Here is a 23012-nt window from a genome sequence, read left to right on the forward strand (position 1 = left end):
GTGTAGATTGATGAGAGAAAAAAATTAATTCTATCAAATTTAGAATAAGTCTGTAACGTAGCAAAATGTTGAAAAAGTCAAGGGGTCTGAATACTTTATTTATTTGTTCCGGACTCTGACATTGCTCATTCTCATATTTCTTCATTTCTTTCTTTTTACTTTTGAATGATGTGCATAGTGTTTTGTATTGCTTTCTAGGTATTATTACTACACTGTTGGAGCTAGAAATACAAGCATTTCGCTACACCCACGATAACATCTGCAAATCTGTGTACGTGACCAATAAACTTTGATTTGATTTTCGCGGTTACCCCTACACACTGGTCGAAAACTGGTGAGGTCAGTAATCAGGGTCTGCCTCATATAATGTGGGTGTGTGTGTGTGTGCCAGTCCTCCCACAGAGCAGAGCCATGACAAACACTGCTGTGTCAGAGAGAGCAGGAACATGCCAGCACTAACATCTCCTTCTCTCTACAGCAGTGCTATGTGGGAAATCTCATATGAATATGATCCCGCACAGTCGGGATAAATAAGATCCAAATGCGATCTCCAAAAAGTCATAAAAGTTTTGAAGTATTGAATTTAGTTTCACTATTATATTATTTTAGCTAATGGAAGACGATTAAACTCATGCATACACAAACACACACTGAACATTTAGACGGTATCTGTCCAAGAGTGACTTCACAGAAACCAGTTAAATCCCTCCACTGACCTTGCTTCCCCTTCCCCCACAAAAAAAACACAAATAAAAAAGCTCTAGCCAAGGTTCTGGCGAGCGCCCTGCATTTTCTAGCCAGCCACTCACATCCTGAGAAGGAAAAGGAAAAAGAAGGGCTGAAAAGCCAAGATTGAAAACAGATATAGAGCTTGGACCCTCAAAGAAAGGCAGCAGCCATTCTCTTTTCTCGCTCTTTATCGGAATGGAATGATATTGACTTTCAAGGCAATAATAGACTTCCGCCAGTGGATAAGATATTTATTTTGTATTGATTTGTTTGTCCTTTTGCAGTAAGAACGGACATAGAAATTCTAGCCAGAATGCTGTCCCGGAGAAGGAGGAGGAACTGTTTACCCTAATGGCTTCAAGAGAATTGTTGTGTATTGTTTACTTCCCATACACCCACTCTCCTAAAGCATGCGCCAGACGGAAGGTTTCCACCCATATATCCCTGCAAATTGAAGGAGCTCACTCAACATCAAAATCAAGGACTTTTCTCCAACTCAGAAAGGATACGAGAAATCTTACTAGTCAACAGACAAGACAGGGTGGTGAAAAATGTGGAGAGGAACTCTCCCAAGGTAAGTGACAACGACACCGTCCTTATCACCTTTCTTCTTCCCAACCTTATTCTAACACACAAAAAGGAGGGTTTCAAGGCTGCGTCTCAGTCTGCAACCAGCCCAGACTATTGTACAACTGCCAACCCACACTTTTGCACATGAGACAGTACTGGTTTCTCTGCTCTCAGGCATTATAAAACCCCCAACTTGGTGATGGGTGACAAAGCTATCCACATCCTGATGGGTCTCTCTTGTGGCATTGCCAGAGTGAACAACACAAACGGGAGTTTTTCCGAATAGCTTGTTTCTCAGTGCAGCTGGTATGCCTATCCCCTGCTGTGCATCCCTTCTCATCAGGCAAGGCAGCTAAATGATAACAAGAGGATTCGAACCAAATAGTACTTCCAGACACGGAAGGCTACTCAAAGTACTTCAGTTCGACGGACAAAGGTAGTCAAACTTGGTCCCAAGATAGATGAAAAGAAAACAGCATATAACATGGGCTGAGAGCCACGACGGCCCACACACATCTATCTGTTGAAAGATTTACTGACCCTCTATGGATATCACTCATCTCCTTCAATGGGGGCTGTTCGACATGAACACTTGTTTGGATTTCAGTTCAATGGCACAATGGTCAAAGAGCACAGACATCGCGTGTTACCATGCTGTTGCATAATGTGCCATAAGCCACACAGCTCATTATATATTGGCTATTCCACTGCGGTTTCAGTAGCATCATTTATCAAAATTTTATTATTCTGCACATTGGAGTCAACACTGCTGTGTGCTGCCGTGCTTCTTGCACACTTACCAAAGAACGAAGACAGGAGAAAAGGCATGCGTGGAATGTCACCGCGGATACACAATTCACCCGAAAGCAACAACAACAACAAAAAGAAAGGAACCCACTACGGTAGCTGTGATAAAAACAGCTCGTCTAGATCACATGGTGCAAAAAGAAACCAAATTGCAATAGCAGATTGTGCAGTGTAGAGTTTCATGTCCATACGCCCTTCCATTTTTACTAGACACTTACTTTCCATCACAGAATGTACTGACCTCAATGGGGTAAAAGTAATACCGCAAGACTTCCCTCAACTAAAAACAATGGCATAAAATACTCTTCTAACCCAGAACTGGGCACTGCTCTATACCCTGTAACCTGATTACTCTATAACCACCACCTAGCCCTCCCTTCAATGCAGACACTGCATGGAACATGTGTTAAATTGATTAAAGCCTTGTTTTGGTCACAGATGAACATTTGCTTAGTACTGAAAACAACGAAAATGTCTATCGATATACTGCTGCAGGGTCGTTTATGTAACATCTAGACAGGCCAAACTCTCAAGGAGTACAGCTTATTTACGCATATTTGAAACGGTGAAATGATGGCCTCTGTGTGATTTCATTTCCATTGCATTTTGCTATAGCAGCTACTCTAGCGCCTATTACCATTTAATAGGCCTGCGACGATCTAGGAGGAGCTTGTGTTTAATTTAGTACATATTTTTTAAATAAAAATATGCCATACCCAATGAGAGGGTCTGCTGCAGACTGTACGTGGGCTGAAAATGTACCAGTCATGGAGTCGTTGAAGGTGCTAAATCGGATACAGGAGCGTAGGCCATATGAAACAGAGGTTCAGTTTGTTTTGCAGCCTTTCCGATTGGTGGGAAACACATGGCATGCAGTGCGGCAATGGTAGGGTGCCACAGATCAGCATCTGTGTTCGCAGGCTGGTTGCGTCTGGTGTGTCAGTCACTCACCCCCCACACAAGGGAGGCCAGTGTTCCTCATCACAGAGACACTGTGATGGCCAGGTTCTGCCTCCCTCACAATGATAAGAAAGCAGCTGGCTTCTTTAGCTCAGCTCAGAGGGCTTCGTAAACACCATGCTCCAGACTATAACTGATTGAACTGATGAGGTGATGCCCAGTTCAGTTCCGTTGGCAATTCAGTCTTATCCCGAATTTGCCTAGACCTCTAGATAAAGTATTTCTCACTTACTCAGTGGTACCTCCCTGGTGAGGAGGTAGTATGAGTGTGAAATGAGTTTGTGTGTGTTCATGTAAACAGCCTTTATTTGATCTGAGGTCAGGTCACATAGAGACAGTTTATTTTGTTTTATTAGACATTTTGACTCACAGCCAGCCCCTCTTGGGCAGCGGCCAACTAGCATTATAGGACCTGGCCCAATGTGCGTACATACTATTGATGCTTTTCTGAAAGAGTTCATTTGCAAACCTTTGCCAGAGAGAGGTTTTGGTTTCTGGCAAATAATGTTTGTTTTAATTCCTCAAAGAGCACGAGTCCTGAGAGGATGCTTGATTAGAAAAGAGCTGTTTATCTCAACAAGGTATTTTGATCGCATTGGCTTTCTGGCTTTCTGTGGAAAATTCCCCCTATCTTTGGGGCTCTTTCGCAACATCTCCCTCTATGTGGCCTCCTCCCTTAACCACTCTTCCTCTACCTCTTTCTATTTTCCCCTGAAAACACATTGCTTCTTTCAGATGGAATTTCCTTATACTTGGCCTGCGTGGTCTAGTCATTAAATCCATGCCATATTCCGTTTGTTTCCAGAGGGAACACAAAATTGAAATGATCAGGTAGCTAGAGCAATTCTTTTTTAATTCTGTCTACAATGCCTGGGGTCTGTTTATTGAGTTGTTCATTCCCCAGAGAAAAAGGCAGTGTGATTGATGAAAGGATATAGGGGGGGAGTCTGTTTTTAGCTCTAGTAAAAACCAGACGGAGGGAAACAGGGAGAGAGAGAAAGAGGCTAACAGGGCAGTCACATCTCAGTGAGGTTCTGTCTGTCTGCACCTCTTGCATGCGAGTTGCCACCAATGCCCGGTCTGTACTCTCACTTTCAGACATACTGTAGCTGGGAAGGACATTAACTTCACTTGCTGAGGATCACGATAGCTGCCTGAAGGGTCTTGTAGCAGAGAGGTATGCTTTTGATTCATGGTACCAGACAGACAGCAGAGCAGTGTCCTGCTGCTTTTTTGTTCGGCAGCCAGTGGTCTGAGACAACCAACGATGTTCGACTCCGAATAGCAATGGCCTTGTCAACATAAGGTTACTATGACTGAATGGAAAAGATGAATCATACAAGATACCATGACTCAGATTGTACAAACAAAATTGCTCTCAGTAGGTTAATACAAACCTTTTCTAAAAGTGCAGAGGAAGAAAGACCTGCTGGTTGGTGTAGTGAATTCCAGAAGCAGTATGTCATACATTTTGGGAAACCCCAGCCGCGACATCTCTATTTTGACTGTGAGCTCAGCCTGGCCTCAAAGAGTAGGAGAAACATAGTAAATGCAGTGCCGTGTATCCATGCATGCCAAGGGAAGCCGGACTTCCCCCAAATATTGACAAAGAAACAAAACAAAATATTTAGTCTCTCTGTGTTTCCATAATCGTCCTTAAATTCGCAAGAGCCTGAATCTACCTCACCGGAGAAAGCATCCGAGCAAAACAGCGCCCCTCTGTCTCTGTAGGCCATGTATCTGGTCATAAAGAGTATGGCATTGTTGCCGCCAGTAGCACTTTTTAAATTTAACTAGGCAAGTCAGTTTAGAACAAATTCTTATTTACAATGACTGCCTACTTTGGCCAAACCCAGACGATGCTGGGCTAATTGTGCGCCACAATATGGAACTCCCAATCACAGCTGGATACAGCCTGGATTCAAACCAGGTACTACAGTAGCACCTGATGCAGTGCCTTAGACTGCTGCGCCACTCGGGAGCCCAATGCAAGGAAAGCCAGCATGCATTTGGCCTGCCTTGAAAAAAAGTATAAAATAATAGCTAATCAGTGTTGCACTCAACTGAGTAAGCTCAACTGTGAATGGTCCTGGTGCACCAAAAAAAAGTGTAAAGGGAAGCCAGTTTGGATTTGACTTCACTCCTATCACATCGCATCAAGTGGAATTCGTCATTGATAGAAACATTCTTGAATTGTTGCATCTCGTTGTTTGTTGTCCTCCGGTGGCTAGCTAAATTAGCCATGGATGAAGATAGGGATTTGGACTTGTTTTTTTTTTAATTCTCCGTACTGGCCAATGATTATAACGGCAACGCTGATCCAACCATTAATTCATACATTGTGTCCCTGGACTGGAAGTTCAAAATGTATCTAGATGTAGAAGGCTAATGTTAACTAGCTTACACACACAAATCAGAACCATGGAAAGCCACATCATATTTAGCTTATGTTGACTGAACTAAATCGTTTTTGGTATCCTTTAGTTGTCACTGTATTAGACTGACTATCGGTGAATTTGTGATGTTGAAATGGTGCTAGAATAGTGGAGGCAGCTTGTGTTTTCTTTGCGACTTGCGGTAACTCTCCGTGGTTCTAAATAAATAGTTGCTTAGCAGTCTGAAAATGCCGGAAACATTAACTTGCATGACCATGCTGTGGGTCATGTAACCATTTGCAATATGCTTATGCCTTGTGGATTTCACCTGACAGAGGTTGCTCTCTGGTTTTGTGAGGAAGCAAAGGTGTGGTTGAATTTATTCTGCCACTGTGTCTTCTTATTGTCTCGGTATTATGCCTATATATCACGGTCGCAAGGCAAATGAACTAACAGGTCACAGAGCAAACAACGTAATTCTCTGACTTTTCTGACTTGGCTTCCCCAGTGATTTTAGCCACGCACCGCTACTGAGTAAATGTAAATCTGTGACAGATGTGTTACATTTCGTATGGTTATTTAAGCCAAAAATAAAAGAAGGGCGTTTGGGCGGGCGGGGAGGGAATACCCTTGCTGGGCGTATACCCAAAGTTTGCATGTTCGGATCACATCACGGACTACTTTAGCATTTTAGCTAATTAGTAAGTTTGCAACAACTACCTAAAACGCTTTAGCTACAGTGCCTTGCGAAAGTATTCGGCCCCCTTGAACTTTGCGACCTTTTGCCACATTTCAGGCTTCAAACATAAAGATATAAAACTGTATTTTTTTGTGAAGAATCAACAACAAGTGGGACACAATCATGAAGTGGAACGACATTTATTGGATATTTCAAACTTTTTTAACAAATCAAAAACTGAAAAATTGGGCGTGCAAAATTATTCAGCCCCTTTACTTTCAGTGCAGCAAACTCTCTCCAGAAGTTCAGTGAGGATCTCTGAATGATCCAATGTTGACATAAATGACTAATGATGATAAATACAATCCACCTGTGTGTAATCAAGTCTCCGTATAAATGCACCTGCACTGTGATAGTCTCAGAGGTCCGTCAAAAGCGCAGAGAGCATCATGAAGAACAAGGAACACACCAGGCAGGTCCGAGATACTGTTGTGAAGAAGTTTAAAGCCGGATTTGGATACAAAAAGATTTCCCAAGCTTTAAACATCCCAAGGAGCACTGTGCAAGCGATAATATTGAAATGGAAGGAGTATCAGACCACTGCAAATCTACCAAGACCTGGCCGTCCCTCTAAACTTTCAGCTCATACAAGGAGAAGACTGATCAGAGATGCAGCCAAGAGGCCCATGATCACTCTGGATGAACTGCAGAGATCTACAGATCTATTGATGGGAAGATGGATGGAGCCAAATACAGGACCATTCTGGAAGAAAACCTGATGGAGTCTGCAAAAGACCTGAGACTGGGACGGAGATTTGTCTTCCAACAAGACAATGATCCAAAACATAAAGCAAAATCTACAATGGAATGGTTCAAAAATAAACATATCCAGGTGTTAGAATGGCCAAGTCAAAGTCCAGACCTGAATCCAATCGAGAATCTGTGGAAAGAACTGAAAACTGCTGTTCACAAATGCTCTCCATCCAACCTCACTGAGCTCGAGCTGTTTTGCAAGGAGGAATGGGGGAAAAAAATTCAGTCTCTCGATGTGCAAAACTGATAGAGACATACCCCAAGCGACTTACAGCTGTAATCGCAGCAAAAGGTGGCGCTACAAAGTATTAACTTAAACGGGCTGAATAATTTTGCACGCCCGATTTTTCAGTTTTTGATTTGTTAAAAAAGTTTGAAATATCCAATAAATGTCGTTCCACTTCATGATTGTGTCCCACTTGTTGTTGATTCTTCACAAAAAAATACAGTTTTATATCTTTATGTTTGAAGCCTGAAATGTGGCAAAAGGTTGCAAAGTTCAAGGGGGCCGAATACTTTCGCAAGGCAAACTTTTTTGGTTCCAGGTAGAACTCTTCTGGGTTCCATGTATAATCCTCTGTGGAAAGGGTTCTACATGGAACCCAAAAGGGTTCTACCTAGAATCAAAATGTTTCTACCTGGAACCAAAAAGTGTTGTCCTATGGGGACAGCCGGAGAACCCTTTTTGGTTCTAGATACAATACAACTTTTTTTTCTAAGAGTGTATCATACAAAATGGATGATGGACATCTCCAAATTAAAACATACCATACGAAACGTAACATATCCCTAAATGGAGGGAGACAGATTTACACTTACTATGTTACATCTACCCCTGGTTGGTGAGCTTCCATTTCACAGACCTTACTTACTTGAGTTGACATGCTCTGTGCACTCCCAGTACACCCACTCATTCCTGTCCCAGTGTCCTCGCCATCTTTGTGCTCTCCACTCTTTGATTTGAGCCGCCTAATTGTTTCCAGACACGGCAAGTCCTCCATGCTTACAATCCCTCTAAAAACATCACATACATAGTATTTAAAGGCCTCTCTCTACACAGTACTCCTTTACGGACTCCTTCACCATTCAATGTTTATTTTCCAGAGTGTTATCAATTCACACTGGCACTATGGAGATGGGCTTGGCAAAGTCTCTGCCTTTGGTGGCCATCTTTGCAGGTAAGAAAAAGCTAAATGGGTTTTTACACTGTAGTTGGATCGCACATTTGTAACGTGTTCACATTGTTCATCTCATTATGTTTGAACCCCAGGAGCTAATTGGGGATCCTAATAAATACATTTCCCAGTGCTGCTGCAGTTTTGTCCAGAGGGCTTCAGTCTGGAGCTCAGCCCCAGTGAGAAGGAGGTCATACTGAGCACCAACTCCTCCTTCACGGTGGTCTGTTCTGGTTGGAGCAAGGTGACCTGGAAGTCTCCCCACGACCCCAGCCTGGAGGGAGTGGCTGTGGAGGACAGGGGAACCACCAGTGTGCTGGTCCTCCACAACGTCACCTGGAGGCACTCTGGGAACTATATCTGTGAAGAGCCCTCTACAGAGGAGGCCAAGGACATATCGGTGTTTGTACCAGGTGAGACCAAACACCCTCTATGAACCTTCTATTTTCTTTGTCATGCGTTTGTCTTTTATTTGATTGGATAGGACAAAGGTAGAGAGGAAATATAGAGGAGCGAGTGTGCTGAAATAGCAGTGGGCTGGATTCGACCCATGCTGCAGCGATATATGTGATCTGGAGGCAGTGGCTTAGACCACTAGACCATCCTTAGACCACTGAACCTTCTATTTTAGGAGGACTATGGAGGAACAAACTGTTACAATTCAAAGCTAATACAAATTAGTGCTGGTTTCACAATTGACACCAGCCCCTACCGTTTGAACACAATGTCCCCGTGTCTCCAAAGGCTATTTTAGAAATGTCATTGTTTTTACTTCCCTTTTTACTTCCCCAGACCCTGAGGAATGGTTTCTTCCCCTGCAGCAAGCAGTAGTGATGAAGGAGGGAGAGGAAGGTACCATTCCCTGCGTGGTGACTGACCCTGGCATTAACGTGACCCTGTACGAGAGGGCCAGCAAGGCCCGTGTGGAGGGAACATACCACCCCAGTAAAGGGTTCACCGCCATCCTGAAAGACAGCTCCTACATCTGCCGAGGTGCCATGAATGGAGAGGAGAAGGCGTCCCAGGTGTATTATGTCTACAGCATTGTGGGTAAGGCTCTGTGTCAACCCTCAAAGTGAAACTTCAACCAAAATAAAAATAAAAAGTGTCTCAACGCACAATCTTAAAATATTCTTTCAAAAGCTGTAAAATGCTTATTAAAGACCAGGCTGCAGGAAGGTCGGACCTGTTATAATGTCCTCTTCCGATTGACTCTTTCCAGTCCCCAAATCCATGAACGCCTTCATGACACTCTCAAAGACGGTGCTGAAACAAGGCGAGGCCTTAATGGTTAATTGTACTGTAGAAGAAGCAGAGATCGTTTACTTCGAATGGGATTTTCCTCGTAAAGAGGTGAGTGGACAATATGTGACCTATATGTCGTGACGTTGTATTAGTTAATGTGACGACTGTTGCTCATCGAATGATTACAAGTTTCTAATTACGTGATTAACTGAATCAAGCAATTGTTAACTCATTAACCTGGGGCACCATGGGAAAACTAGTTTTTATTGAGTTTCTATTTCCCAAATTAACTCAAAGAATATCAGAATATCGATTTTACAACAGCCGCTAATTAACCAGTTGCCTCTATCAGTCTCATAATCTGAACGTCGTATAGACCTTGAATCTGCACGGACCCGGGTCCCACTAATGAATTCGCACCACACCAATCTTAGTTGAATATTTATTTACTAAAAAGTTAAAATTATGACAAAAGATACACATAGACAAAACACATTATTGGCTATTGATTAGAACTTAGTATAACGGGCCAACACACTATGGCGCGTGTTACCCACAATGGGGATTTCAAAAGAGAGAGAAAAAAGCTTGGGTAGAAAAGGATTTCTTTGTCCTCAAACTTGTTCTGGGTTGGTTGACTTTTTCAGACCCTGCTGCAGCTGGGGTCACGTAGTCCTGTTGTAAATTCTATACTCACAAGTTTTATACCCTTGGGTCAGAAGTGGGCGTAACCGCCTTTAGGGCAATTCTCTGGGCATACCAAGTTAATGAGGCAAGGGCTAGATTTTTCTCAAATACCATTTTAGACAACTAACTTCACATTTCATCTTCCCCAAAACATTCTCTTTGATTAGGATATTTTCCATACAACGTACAATGTATAAACATCAAACATATACTAGGAAAACACTTCATGTTACAATGTTTTCGTAATAACGTCATCTATTAACCTTTAATAACAGAACAAAAATTACATACCTTTTCATAGTCCATCTATCGTCATGACCACCATTGTGGCTGATGGAAACCATTGTTCCAAAGTCCCTTTATTTCATGTTTAATGTTCTGAGTCTGGTTCTCCATAGTAACAGGACAAAGGAATTTGTCCGTGGCCTGAGATTTACCAGGGGCGTGAGGGGCCATAAAACTCCCCACGTCTTCAGACCCACAGATCTCTCCTCCTCTGTTGGGGTTGAGAGATAATCTGAATCTGTAGGGTTGTGGTCTCCTGTAACCTGACCTGATCAAGACAGTCATGACATATATCACCAAGCATAATCATCTCTTTTGTTGATAATTAGGTTGTTGCTATGCTGTTCTTACCTCTGTTATAATTTGTTTCCATCTGAAGACAATTGAGCCACTGACAGACTTTCTATCGGAGATTAGAATCCGCTCCTTCTTGAACATCTCCAGTGTTACTCTGGAGGACTCTGGCCAGTACATCTGCCGAGTGCAGGACCCTCTTTCCGAAACGTCAGCCATGGATAATCTCACTGTCACTGTTCTGGGTGAGCAAACACCCTCAAAGCTTTTCCAAACTCACAACAACATAAGCGGAGTAACTTTTCATTAAATTGAATGAAAAGGTGGAAATACTATGCACAATGCAATGGGACCTCAATGGGCTTTGTGTGTGTCTGCTTTGGAAAGTATCTGACTGATTGATGTTCTTGCCATAAGGTGCCATCTTCTATTCAAATGTCATTTTACAGAACGGGGCTTTGTGGATTTGGAACCCTCCATCAACACCAATGTTTCAGCGCTGCAGTATCAGAGCGTTACGCTCACAGTGCAGATCGAAGCGTTTCCCAAACCTCAGGTGCTCTGGACCAGAGACAACAACACCCTTACTGGGGAAACTGTATCCATTGACACCAGAGAGGTGCATGAGACCAGGTACCAATCATATATGATCATGAACAGCCCAACAAAGAAATCTATTATTATGGTGACAATGAAATTGAGAATCAGTACTGTACATAAGCCCAATGATATTGATTTTGTTCTGTTTGACCTTTGACCTTAAGTTACCTCAGTACTCTGACCTTGGTAAGGGTCCGGATGGAACAGAGGGGACTCTACACTGTCCAGGTGGCCAATGAAGACGACGTCAAGGAGATAACCTTTGATCTTCAAGTCAAGTGTAAGATACACGCCTGAATCATTATCAACTATGGACAGACATATCTACATTAGATGGGATCACTATTCAGCCATTTGTCTTTATTGAGTTATCATGTTTGAATTTAAAGGATGTTGAACAGTTTCTTCTATTGATTAAACAATCAACTACACTGAACAAAAATGTAAACACAACATGCAACAATTTCCAAGATTTTATTGAGTTAAAGTTCATATAAATCAAATAAATGAACTACGCCCTAATCTATGGATTTCACATGATTGGGAATACAGATGTGCATCTGTTGGTCACAGATACCTTAAAAGAAAATGCAGGGACGTGGATCAGAAAACCAGTCAGTATCCGGTGTGACAACAACTTGCCTCATGCAGCGAGACACATCTCCTTCACATAGAGTCCCACTACTCTTCAATGGCTGTGCGAAGTTGCTGGATATTGGTTGGGAACCGGAACACGCTGTCGTACACATTGATCCAAAGCATCCCAAACATGCTCAACGGCTGGCATATCTGGTGATTATGCAGGCCATGGAAGAACTGGGATATTTCCAGGAATTTGTTTACGGATCCTTGCAACATGGGAGTGTGCATTATCATGCTGAAACATGAGGTGATGGCGGCGGATGAATGGCAAGGCAATGGGCCTCAGGATCTCGTCACGGTATCTCTGTGCATTCGAACTGCCATCGATCAAATGCAATTGTGTTCATTGTCCGTAGCTTATGCCTGCCCCATACCATAACCCCATCGCCACTATCGGACACTCTGCTCACAGCGTTGACATCATTAAACCGCTCGCCCACACGACGTGTAAAAGAGCACACTTCTCCAGCATACAAGTGGCCATCGGAGGTGAGCATTTGCCCACTGAAGTCGGTTACGAACTGCAGTCAGGTCAAGATCCCGGTGAGGACGGCGAGCACGCAGATGAGCTCCCTTGAGACAGTTTCTGACCGTTTGTCCAAAAATGATTTGGATGTGCAAACCCACAGATTCATCAGCTGTCCGGGTGGCTGGTCTCAGACGATCCCGCAGGTGAAGAAGCCAGATGTTGAGGTCCTGGGCTGGCGTGGTTACACGTGGTCTGGGGCTGTGAGGCCACATTCTCTAAAATGAAGTTGGAGGAGGCTTACAGAAGATTCAGTTCTCTGGCAACGGCTCTGGTGGACATTCCTGCAGTCAGCATGCCAATTGCACGCAATCTCAAAAGTTGACCCATCTGTGGTATTGTGTTGTGTTGTGTGACAAAACTGCACATTTTAGAGTGGCCCTTTTTATTGTCCCCAGCACAATGTTCTTGATATGCCACACCTGTCAGGTGGATGAATAATCTTGGCAAAGGAAGAATGCTCTCTAACAGGGATGTAAACAAATTTGTGCAAAGAAATTGAGAGAAATAAGCTTTTGATGCGTATGGAACATTTCGGGGATATTTTATTTCAGCTCATGAAACATGGGGCCAACACTTTACATGTTGCGTTTATATTTTTGCTCAGTCTATCTATGTTTCACTACCTTTCACTGTCTCATTGGATATTTCCACTCCCTGCAGCTTCCCCGAAGATAATAGATTTGTCTGACCAGCACATAGACCAGGGCCACGGAGTGCTCTGTGTCACAGAGGGGGTCCCCACACCCACCGTCCACTGGTACAGCTGTGAAAGCATTGGAAAGTAAGGGAACAGACCCCTGGAAATACTGAACAACACAATGAAGCATATTCAGGCTTTTCAGTTGTGTTTTGACTTTTAACTCTCAATCTGTAGAGGGCAGTGTTACAAAGGGGTCACACGTTGTAATTAAACAATTGAGTGATATTTGTTAGACCTGTTGCTTATTTTGGACTCTCAATAGTCTACAGCTGTTTGTTTTTCTCTCCCAGTCACCCCATATCTCGCTCAGAAAGTCTCACGACCTGAACAAGCATTTTGTCTATCACCATTCGAAGCTAATTATGACATCTTCACCCAGATGCAGTAATAAGACCACAGCATGGAAGTCTCTTTCGGCTGACCAAGAGAACGTCAGCATCCAGATGAACGTCAGCTACATCGAGGCCTCAGGGGTCAACCAAGTCCGCAGCCTTTTGACCTTCCAGACCATGGGGGGTATTACATCAGTACGCTGTGAAGCCCGCAACGAGAGAGGGCGCAGGGCCTGGGACATCAAACTGGTCTCGAACTGTAAGCATTCATGCAAATAAGCGATACGTATTTACATATATGCAAATAAGCTATAAGTAGTTACAGTAACTCTCATTTACAATATTTAATTTAAAATGGAAACAATTTGATTACTTTTGATTTACTATTTCAAATCACAATCTATTTAAAGTGCATTGGTCAAAAGCCTCAATACACTTTACAGACATATTTATACAAATAAAATCATAGAAATGTATTAGTCTTTGGCTAAGTCTTTGACTTTTACTAACAGAGTATGAATAAGGAACACTGAGGTTTTCCTCTTGTATGAGCTCCTTCTCTGTGTGTGCATCTGCAGCTCTGTTCTCCCAGGTGGCTGTCTTGGCTGCAGTGTTAGCCCTGGTGGTCATTGCCGTCATCTTCCTCATCATCCTCATCGCCCTTTGGAGAAAGGTGAGCCCCCAAACAGAAACCCATCTCCTTCCCAACACATTTGTATTGATAGTGATGCTACTGTTGAACGATGGGACTGTAAAATTAGCGAAGACTACAATAATTGACTGGAGCCTGGCCAGTAGGTCTGAAATCATGTGGAACTGCCTTAAGTCACAGCCTTGCATGGCATAACAAACTTTCTGTGGATTCTATGTATTCATGTATTTTTGTGGAAGTAGCAGCACTCTTTCATTGTCCAAGACAAATTTCCCCTCGGGGACAATGAAGTATAATTCTGTTTATAAACTGCGTGGTTCGAGCCCTGAATGCTGATTGGTTGACAGCCATGGTATATCAGACCGTATACCACGGGTATGATAAAACATGTATTTTTTACTGCTCTAATTACGTTGGTAACCAGTTTATAATAGCAATAAGGCACCTCAGGGGTTTCTGGTATATGGCCAATTTTTCACGACGAAGGGCTGTGTCCAGGCACTCCGCGGTGCGTCGTACATAAGAACAGCCCTTAGCTGTGGTATATTGGCCATATACCACACCCCCTCGTGCGTTATTACTTAAATATATGATATATAAAACTCTGACAGCCTTTTCTATCGGCCTTTAGAAGCCCCGGTATGAGATCCGTTGGAAGGTGATCGAGTCAGTGAGCTCAGATGGCCATAAGTACACCTACATGGACCCCATGCACCTGCCATATGACTGTGTATGGGAGGTTCCCCGGGATAGCCTGGTCCTGGGTGAGCGACTACTAAATTACAGGGAATGTTTTAGTATAATTGTGTGAATATTGTAGCCTATTTATGAATCATAATGTATTGATGTATTTGACATTAGCTAAGCTAACAGTACACCTCATTTTCTGTCATACCAGGTCACACTCTGGGTTCTGGAGCATTTGGGAGGGTCGTGGAGGCCACGGCCTATGGCCTTGGTCACACTCAGTCCACCACCAAAGTGGCTGTGAAGATGCTCAAGTGTGAGTGCTTTATGCTTTGCTATTACCAACAACTTGACATTTCCTCTATTTTACACACTGACCTCGTTACTCGTTACTCATTCTACCATGGGAAAATATTGCAACGCTGCATGTTCTGCTATTGTTTTGACTGACAGCCACAGCAAGGACAAGTGAGACTCAGGCTCTGATATCTGAGCTGAAGATAATGAGTCACCTTGGGCCCCATCTAAACATCGTCAACCTACTGGGGGCTTGTACGAAACGAGGTGGGAACTGGAAAGCATGCCACTGCTTATAGACTTAACATATTCTGATATGTTAGTCAAAGTATGTGTTAACAACTGCCCGCTTTCCTCTGTCCTGAAGGTCCCATTTACCTCATAACTGAGTACTGTTGCTATGGTGACTTGGTTGACTACCTTCACCGCAACAAGCATACCTTCCTGCAGTACTACGCAGACAAAAACCGCAGGGATGCTGATATGTGCAGGAACAGCACAGAGAGTACAGTCCAAATCCAAGGAAAAAGGCAAGACTGATGCCTTCCCGAAGTACACACTACTAATTTTACATTGCAAAATCACCCATCAACATTCAATGTTAAGTTGCATTGGAAAATGGATTCAGAGGCCAATGCTTTCTGTCAAAGATGATAGTACATATTTGATTTAAAAAGATGTACTATCACTTATTGTAACAAATTATGCCCTTGGTTTTTGACAGTGAGTGCGATGGGGGTTACATGGACATGACCAAGGAAGATTCTTTAAATTATGTCCCAATGCAAGAGCTGAGTGACAACATCAAGTATGCAGACATCGAGCCTTCAGTCAATGAGACACCCTACCATCAGGACAACAACTACCAAGGACAAGGTACATTTTTGTACACATTATCCACTGGGCACACACTGGTTGAATCGACGTTGTTTTCACGTCGTTTCAACTAAATTACGTTGAAGCAATGTGGAATAGTTGTTGAATTGACGCCTGTGCCCAGTGGGTACTTTCTTTTTCAGGGGTTGGAACCAATTCAGGGACCAGAACCGAAAACCTGAATAATAACTTTACAAAAAAAAAAATAACTACAAGGAACAGAATCAGAACCGGGAACGAAAGTGATCTATACTTTCCTGGAACAGGAACCGGTTAATAACATTGTTTAATGTTCTGGCCATTTCTTCCAGTCCCATAAAAAACGCAGCGCCTGTTCAAAGCCCTCCCTCTGTCAATCAGAAACTTCCTCTAGTGTCTGCCTGCCAGTTGACAATCTTTGACAGTATGTGTTCATTTAGGCTACCTGCCCATCCCCCTCCAAGCATTGTCTAGTAGCCTACTGACTTAAGTATGATTCAGAAGTTAGGGAAAGAGATTTTTCATTAGAGGAGAATGGATTCACTTTTTCAATGCTAGTTAGGGATTCTATAGTTATCACATTTCACATTGGATGTATTAACTACAAAAAGTTAAGAAGTGCTTTTAATCCAGGTGCCACTCTTGTTAGCTAGCTAGCTCTGGTCCAACATTAAACCAACTCTGAAGTTCAAAGACATTCAAAGTTCCTCTATAAAAGCCGATCCTCCAGGTATGATTCTGTGGGCCTAATTCAGATAATGCATGTCATCACAAGATGCCCAGCACTTCAAGCCAAGCCTCCTCCTCCTTCACCCTCTCTTGCACTCTCCACACCAGTAAAGTTTCAGTTGCATCTCGTGCCCTACACTTGTCTTTCTATCACAGCATGTAAACAACTCACTGAGCTATAGTTTTCCTGCTCCATAGCAAGCTGCTCTATCCGCAGTGCATGATCGGTGAATTAATTTAATGTTGAGCTAATTGTTTAAAAAGTATGATTTCAGAGGTTTAAAAATGAACCGAAAAGAACGATATAAACCGGTACTTTTTGGGAGGTTTGAACTGGTTCAGAACTTTATTTTGCTGATTGGAGCAGTGGAACGGAATAAAATAAATCATGGTTCTGTTCAAAATGAACCGATTGGAAATGTATTTTTCGTTCCAACCCCTGCTTTATACAAAGAAATGTGTGTTTTATGGCACCTTATTCCCAATATAGTGCACAAATTTTGACCAGAGTTCTATGTGCCCTGGTCAAACGTTGTGCACTATATAGGGAATAGGGTGCCATTTCAGACACAGGCACACACTTTTTATTCATTGGTTTAAGCAATGTAAATACTGAAGGCATAAAACACTTCATAAAACCAACATTTTATTTGATGAAAACTTGGTTGTTCATCATGTATTATGGAAAGCAGCAGCAAACAATGGTCATCCTCACGCTACTTTAGTCTGTTGAAGACATTTCAACATCCCTGTCAGGCAGATGGTGAGCAGACAAACAGACCCCTGATGTTGAAATACTACCGGAGAGACCAAAATAGGGAAGCCTTTCTCTCCACTTAGAGTTTTGACAACCAAGCATCTTTCAGAAAAATATATACATATGTTTCAACCTCTTGTGTAACCAGACAATGCCTTTTAACATTGTTCTTTTGATGAACACCATCAGTTGATCAATTTGTTTGCGCGGTCTGGCTCAAAGTTTATGACAATTTGATCTTCTCTTTTCATGTTGCTCAGGCCAAGAGAGAGCAGACGTCGCGTTGTCTATCAGTGACTCCCCAATTCTGAGCTACACAGATCTGGTGGGCTTTAGCTACCAAGTGGCTAAGGGCATGGACTTCCTGGCATCCAAGAATGTATGACAATGGAATAGCTTCATAATACATCCTTATTCATGTCATGACATTTCTTGCCATGTCACATCAAACGTTCCTTAATTCTTGAGAACACGTGTAACTTACCTTACTGAACCCACACGAACTTCAATAATAGTCTATACTGTTGGCCCTGTCCTCACAGTGTGTTCATCGTGACCTGGCTGCCAGAAATGTTCTCATCTGCGAGGGAAAGCTGGTGAAGATCTGTGACTTTGGCCTGGCCCGTGATGTCACGAACGACTCCAACTACATAGCCAAAGGCAACGTGAGTTCATTTGTTTCGTTTTTTTTTTGTCGTTGTGTATTTGTTTACAGGCCATTGGACAATGTACAGTAAGCAAAGGAGGGGAAGAAACAACCAAACAGCCATTCTGTTCGGAGATGAAAGTGATTGAAACTGAAAGACAATTTTTTTTATAAGGAACTTCCAGAGATGTGGGTTAATATGACCTACTTATGCAAACTATCTGACCGACATCACTGTAATGTTTAAAATGGTTTTAGCTATTTTTTTCCCCTAACAGACTGCTGTATTGCTGGTTAATTCTGCACATCCTGAGAGTAAAATATGTTTTAGGTTAAAAAGATGGCGCAGGCGCCATTTTCAGGGTTTTTAAATGATAAAACTTCCTAGTAGGGTGAAGTTGTTTTTGCCAGAAATGCGGTTGAGTTATTGGATATCTGGGCTGCAGACTCTTTCCACTGGGGTTTTCTTGGCTTTTGGTTTTTTTGGTCTTAGATCAGAAGAGGATGTGAAACAGCTTTCCAAAAGTCATTATGCCATAGATGGTACAGGACTTCGGTCAGAATACCAAAACAATGTCAATTTTCTTCACTGTACCAAAAGCAGAAAGCCATTTTCCATAATTACATCTGTAACTCTGTATCGCAACTGTCCTTACCTAAAATGGATTACCCACAGTATGTCTCTGATATCATAGACATTCCTGCCACTGAAGTGGATGGCTCCAGAGAGTATCTTCCAGAACCTCTACACAACCTTGAGCGATGTTTGGTCTTTTGGCATTCTGCTTTCAGAGATCTTTACTTTAGGTAAATACAAAAATCTCTGCATAGCACAGATGTGATTTGATTCTTTACTTATTGCAACTAGAGATATTATCTATGAATGTATGTCTTTAGTTACAGTGCATTCGGAAACTAATGAGACCCCTTGAATTTTTTCACATTTTGTCACGTTACAGCCTTATTGTAAAATAAATAAAATATGTTTTAATCTACACAAAATACTCCATAATGACGAAGCAAAAACAGGTTTTTGCAAATTTTTCCAAATTTATCACAAATAAAAGTAAATCACATTTACATAAGTATTCAGACTCTTTACTCAGTACTTTGTTGAAGCACCTTTGGCAGCGATTACAGCCTCAAGTCTTCTTGGATATGATGCTATAAGCTTGGCACATCTGTATTTGGGGAGTTTCTCAGGTTGGATGGGGAGCATCGCTGCATAGCTATTCTAAGGTCTCTCCAGAGATGTTCGACCAGGTCCAAGTCCGGGCTCTGGCTGGGCCACACAATGATATTCAGAGATTTGTCCCAAAGCCACTCCTGTGTTGTCTTGGCTGTATGCTTAGGGTTGTTGGAAGGTAAAACTTCTCCACAGCTTGAGGTCCTGAGCACTCCGGAGCAGATTTCCAACAAGGATCTCTCTGTACTTTGCTCCATTCATCTTTCCCTTGATCCTGACTAGTTTTCCAGTCCCTGCCGCTGAAAAACATCCCCACAACATGATACTGCCACCACCATGCGTCGCCTTAGGGATGGTGACACGTTTCCTCCAGACATGACACTTGGCATTCAGGCCAAACAGTTCAATCTTGGTTTCATCAGACCAGAGAATGTTGTTTTTCATGGTCTGACAGTCCTTTAGGTGCCTTTTGGCAAACTCCAAACAGGCTGTCATGTTCCTTTTACTGTGGAGTGGCTTCCGTCTGGCCACTCTACCATAAAGGCCTGATTGGTGGAGTGCTGCAGAGATGGTTGTCCTTCTGGAAGGTTCTCCCATCTCCATAGAGGAATTCTGGAGCTCTGTCAGAGTGACCATCGGGTTCTTGGTCACCTCTCTGACCAAAGCCCTTCTCCCGAGATTGCTCAGTTTGGCCGGGCAGCCAGCTCTAGGAAGAGTCTTGATGGTTGTGTTCTTCACTGTGTTCTTGGGGACCTTCAATGCTGCAGAAATGTTTTGGTACCCTTCATCAGATACAATTCTGTCTCGGAGCTCTACGGACAATTCCTTTGACCTCATGGCTTGGTTTTTGCTCTGACATGCACTGTCAACTGTGGGACATTATATAAACAGGTGTGTGCCTTTCCGAATCATGTCCAATCATTTGAGTTTTAATCAAGTTGGAGAAACATCTCAAGGATGATCAATGGAAACAGGATGCATCTGAGCTCAATTTCGAGTCTCCTAGCAAAGGTTCTGGATACTTATGTAAATAAGGTATTTCTGGGTTTTTTTATTTCTAAAACCCTGTTTTCACTTTGTCATTATGGAGAATTGTGTGTAGATTGATGAGGGGGAAAAAAGTAGTTATCAATTTTAGAATAAGGCTGTAACGTAAGAACATTTGGGAAAAGTCAAGGGGGCTGAATACTTTCCGAATGCACTGTATGTACCTTGTTTCGGCCTAACTTCAGGAGGAACGCCCTATCCTGACATTCCCATGAATGAACAGTTCTACACTGCCTTGAAGAGAGGCTACAGGATGCCTAAACCTGCTCATGCTACAGACGAGATGTAAGGCCTCATCTGTCTCTCTTTGTCTGTAGGAGCTTTGTGGTCATAAGTTAAATAACTTCTGCATGCATAGGACAAGGTGAAATTCACTCTGAATAAAAATGTTCTTTCAGCTATGATATCATGTGCAAGTGTTGGGATGAGAAATTCAAGAAGAGGCCACTCTTCTCCTCTCTGGTTAATTTGACGGGAAACCTACTGACTGATGCTTACAAAAAGGTATAGAAAACTAGTATAATTCTCAAAACTATGACTATGACTATTTTGATTGCTCATGTATTAATAACTCCATATAATTTCCAAACCATCCCAGAAATACACCCAGGTGAATGAGAGCTTTCTGAAGAGCGACCACCATGCTGCAATCAGGTCCAAACCTATACCAGCAGGGAACCCGGCTGTGTCTTCAGATGACCACTCCTCAGGGGATCGAACGGGTCAGGAGACAGGGGAGATAGAGGAGACTGGGACGGAGGCTGGCCCCTCCCAGACTGACTACATAATCGCCATCCCAGATATCCATGTAGTCGAAGAGGCAGAAGCAGGTGGTGAGGTGCTGGACACCGCCACACAGAGTACATCAAGGTAACGTAGGATCTTCTCTCCACAGAATATGTCTCTTGTCTGTCAACTCTGTGGCAGGCTGTTTGCCACAGGAAGAGTGGGGCTGCGTGAGTCAGAGGCAGCATTTGAGGACTTCCCGATTCTGCACAATCTTTTCTTATGTTGGGTTTTTGTTTATTGCTTATTGTTTTTAATGATCGCCAGTTGACACTCGGTCTTATTGATTTTCCTCTGACATGAATAAAGCAGTAATAACGTAGAAAACAATCTTTGTTCTGCCTTCTTAGTCCTCCAAGCACAACCGACCAGGCTGATACAGCCTCCCTGGATGGACCAGAAGCACCCCTAGAAGAACCAGTACCCACAGAGGAAGCGGTGCTTGCCCCCACGCAAGAAGACAAGCTCCCCCAGTCTCCATGTACCCCTGAAGTGGAGGAGAGTTTCCTGTAGCCCCTCATTAGAGAGCTGAAGTTAGAGGTGTCTACTGTATAGGACAATGTTGTACATGACAATGTGTGTTGTTAGTTAAACACTAATGTTGTAGGCCCTTTTAGGAAACATTATATCGTTATTATTTGTGTATATTGGTAATATACTGTATATCTTTCAGGTACTTTTCCCCTTGTAATGCTATGATTCACAAAAAAAAGCATCAGCAGTTTGACACATGGCAATGGTAATATTATATACAAATGTAATCAAATTGAAGTTGTCAAACTGTAAAGAAAAGTATATTTGGCATGGGAATACATTTAATTTCAATCATTAAAAAAAATATAATTTAAAGAGAATGTAAGCTTGCAGTAATGCACCTCATATTTGCACTTCTCATTCTCAATTTTAGACAAAATAATGTTTTGAAAAAGCGATTAAAGAAATTGAGGCATACATTTTGGGACTATTAAATGAATACCTATACCTATTGATTCTCAAAGAATATAACTTATAAATGCCTGCTTAGCTTAACTGTCCTACCCCATCAGAACCCAACACTGTAACAAACACTGCCTCGAAACATGGGCCTAAATTCAATCAGATCAAGCCTTAACCGGCGACAGCAGACAGCTGCATAGGATGCTTTGGCAGCGTTGGAACTGCACTGGAGCGATCAAATCAGTCAGCAGCTGCTCTTGCGATCATTGTAACGAAGCAACACACGCCCCACTCGCGTTAGAAGTGTAGGCTATCTAGAACCTAAAAGGGTTATTTGGCTGTTCCCATAGGAGAACCCTTCGAACAACCCTTTTTGTTGTCAGGTAGAACCCTTTTTTTTGTCATTCATATTCCATTCACCCAGTTCAACGTAACATCGATAAGTTTAGGCTACTACATGATACTCAAATTTTCCCTGTACCCATCATGAGTTTGCTAAAAACCTAGCCTATGAATGAGTTTAAAACATAGGCGCGCACAGGTCGAGAGAAATTTGAGTAATCAAGGTGACAGACATTGACACATTCATCCGCCTTGCACAATCTTGCCTGCATCTGGCTGATCTAGGGTGTGATCATTAGTCCAACAGTTGCAAACAAGAGTTTCTATTGGACCAATTCAGTTATGTCTATCCCCATTTCAGCTTTTTTTTTCAACAGAATGGGAGGAATGAATACACCCCTGATCACACTCAAACAGTTCAATTTCATAGCAGCCACATACAAACAGCATGATCCCTTTGATCGTTGTAGAATTCCTTCTTGCATCTACTCCTCTCACCTTTTCCCTTTGCTTGTGGACTTCAGTGCACAACATAACAGCTGTTCTGTGACCAGGCAAAAAAAACACAGACTACATCTTTGTCACCATATTATCTAACGTCAAGTCAACAGAGCTACTAGAACTAATGCGTTAATAAACCCACTACATTGCCGTACAGTGTACAGTTAGC

The 23012-nt window shown here is 42.5% G+C and overlaps 2 protein-coding genes across 3 annotated transcripts in view; one reads left to right on the forward strand and one right to left on the reverse strand.

Moving 5' to 3' along the window:
• Nucleotides 1–23012, reverse strand: part of LOC110534181 (homeobox protein CDX-1) — a 101213-nt gene that overhangs the window by 18098 nt on the left and 60103 nt on the right. The gene's annotated exons all lie outside the window — the stretch shown is intronic.
• LOC110534178 (platelet-derived growth factor receptor beta) lies at nucleotides 783–21913 on the forward strand. Of its 2 annotated transcripts, XM_021618892.2 has the most exons (24): nucleotides 783–1303; nucleotides 4165–4243; nucleotides 8038–8111; nucleotides 8240–8521; nucleotides 8901–9158; nucleotides 9331–9461; nucleotides 10705–10864; nucleotides 11069–11252; nucleotides 11384–11499; nucleotides 13051–13171; nucleotides 13470–13681; nucleotides 14001–14095; nucleotides 14706–14838; nucleotides 14973–15077; nucleotides 15215–15325; nucleotides 15426–15588; nucleotides 15783–15934; nucleotides 17660–17778; nucleotides 17942–18064; nucleotides 18741–18852; nucleotides 20464–20563; nucleotides 20677–20782; nucleotides 20877–21148; nucleotides 21415–21913. In XM_021618892.2, exons 3-24 carry the CDS (start codon nucleotides 8063–8065, stop codon nucleotides 21575–21577), a joined length of 3267 nt encoding a protein of 1088 aa, XP_021474567.2. In that variant the 5' UTR covers nucleotides 783–1303; nucleotides 4165–4243; nucleotides 8038–8062; the 3' UTR covers nucleotides 21578–21913. The 2 variants fall into 2 exon arrangements, with proteins under 2 accessions (XP_021474567.2, XP_021474565.2); XM_021618890.2 differs by lacking the exon at nucleotides 4165–4243.

This window comes from Oncorhynchus mykiss, chromosome 10, assembly GCF_013265735.2.
Source record: "Oncorhynchus mykiss isolate Arlee chromosome 10, USDA_OmykA_1.1, whole genome shotgun sequence".
Classification (NCBI taxonomy): Eukaryota; Metazoa; Chordata; class Actinopteri; order Salmoniformes; family Salmonidae; genus Oncorhynchus; species Oncorhynchus mykiss.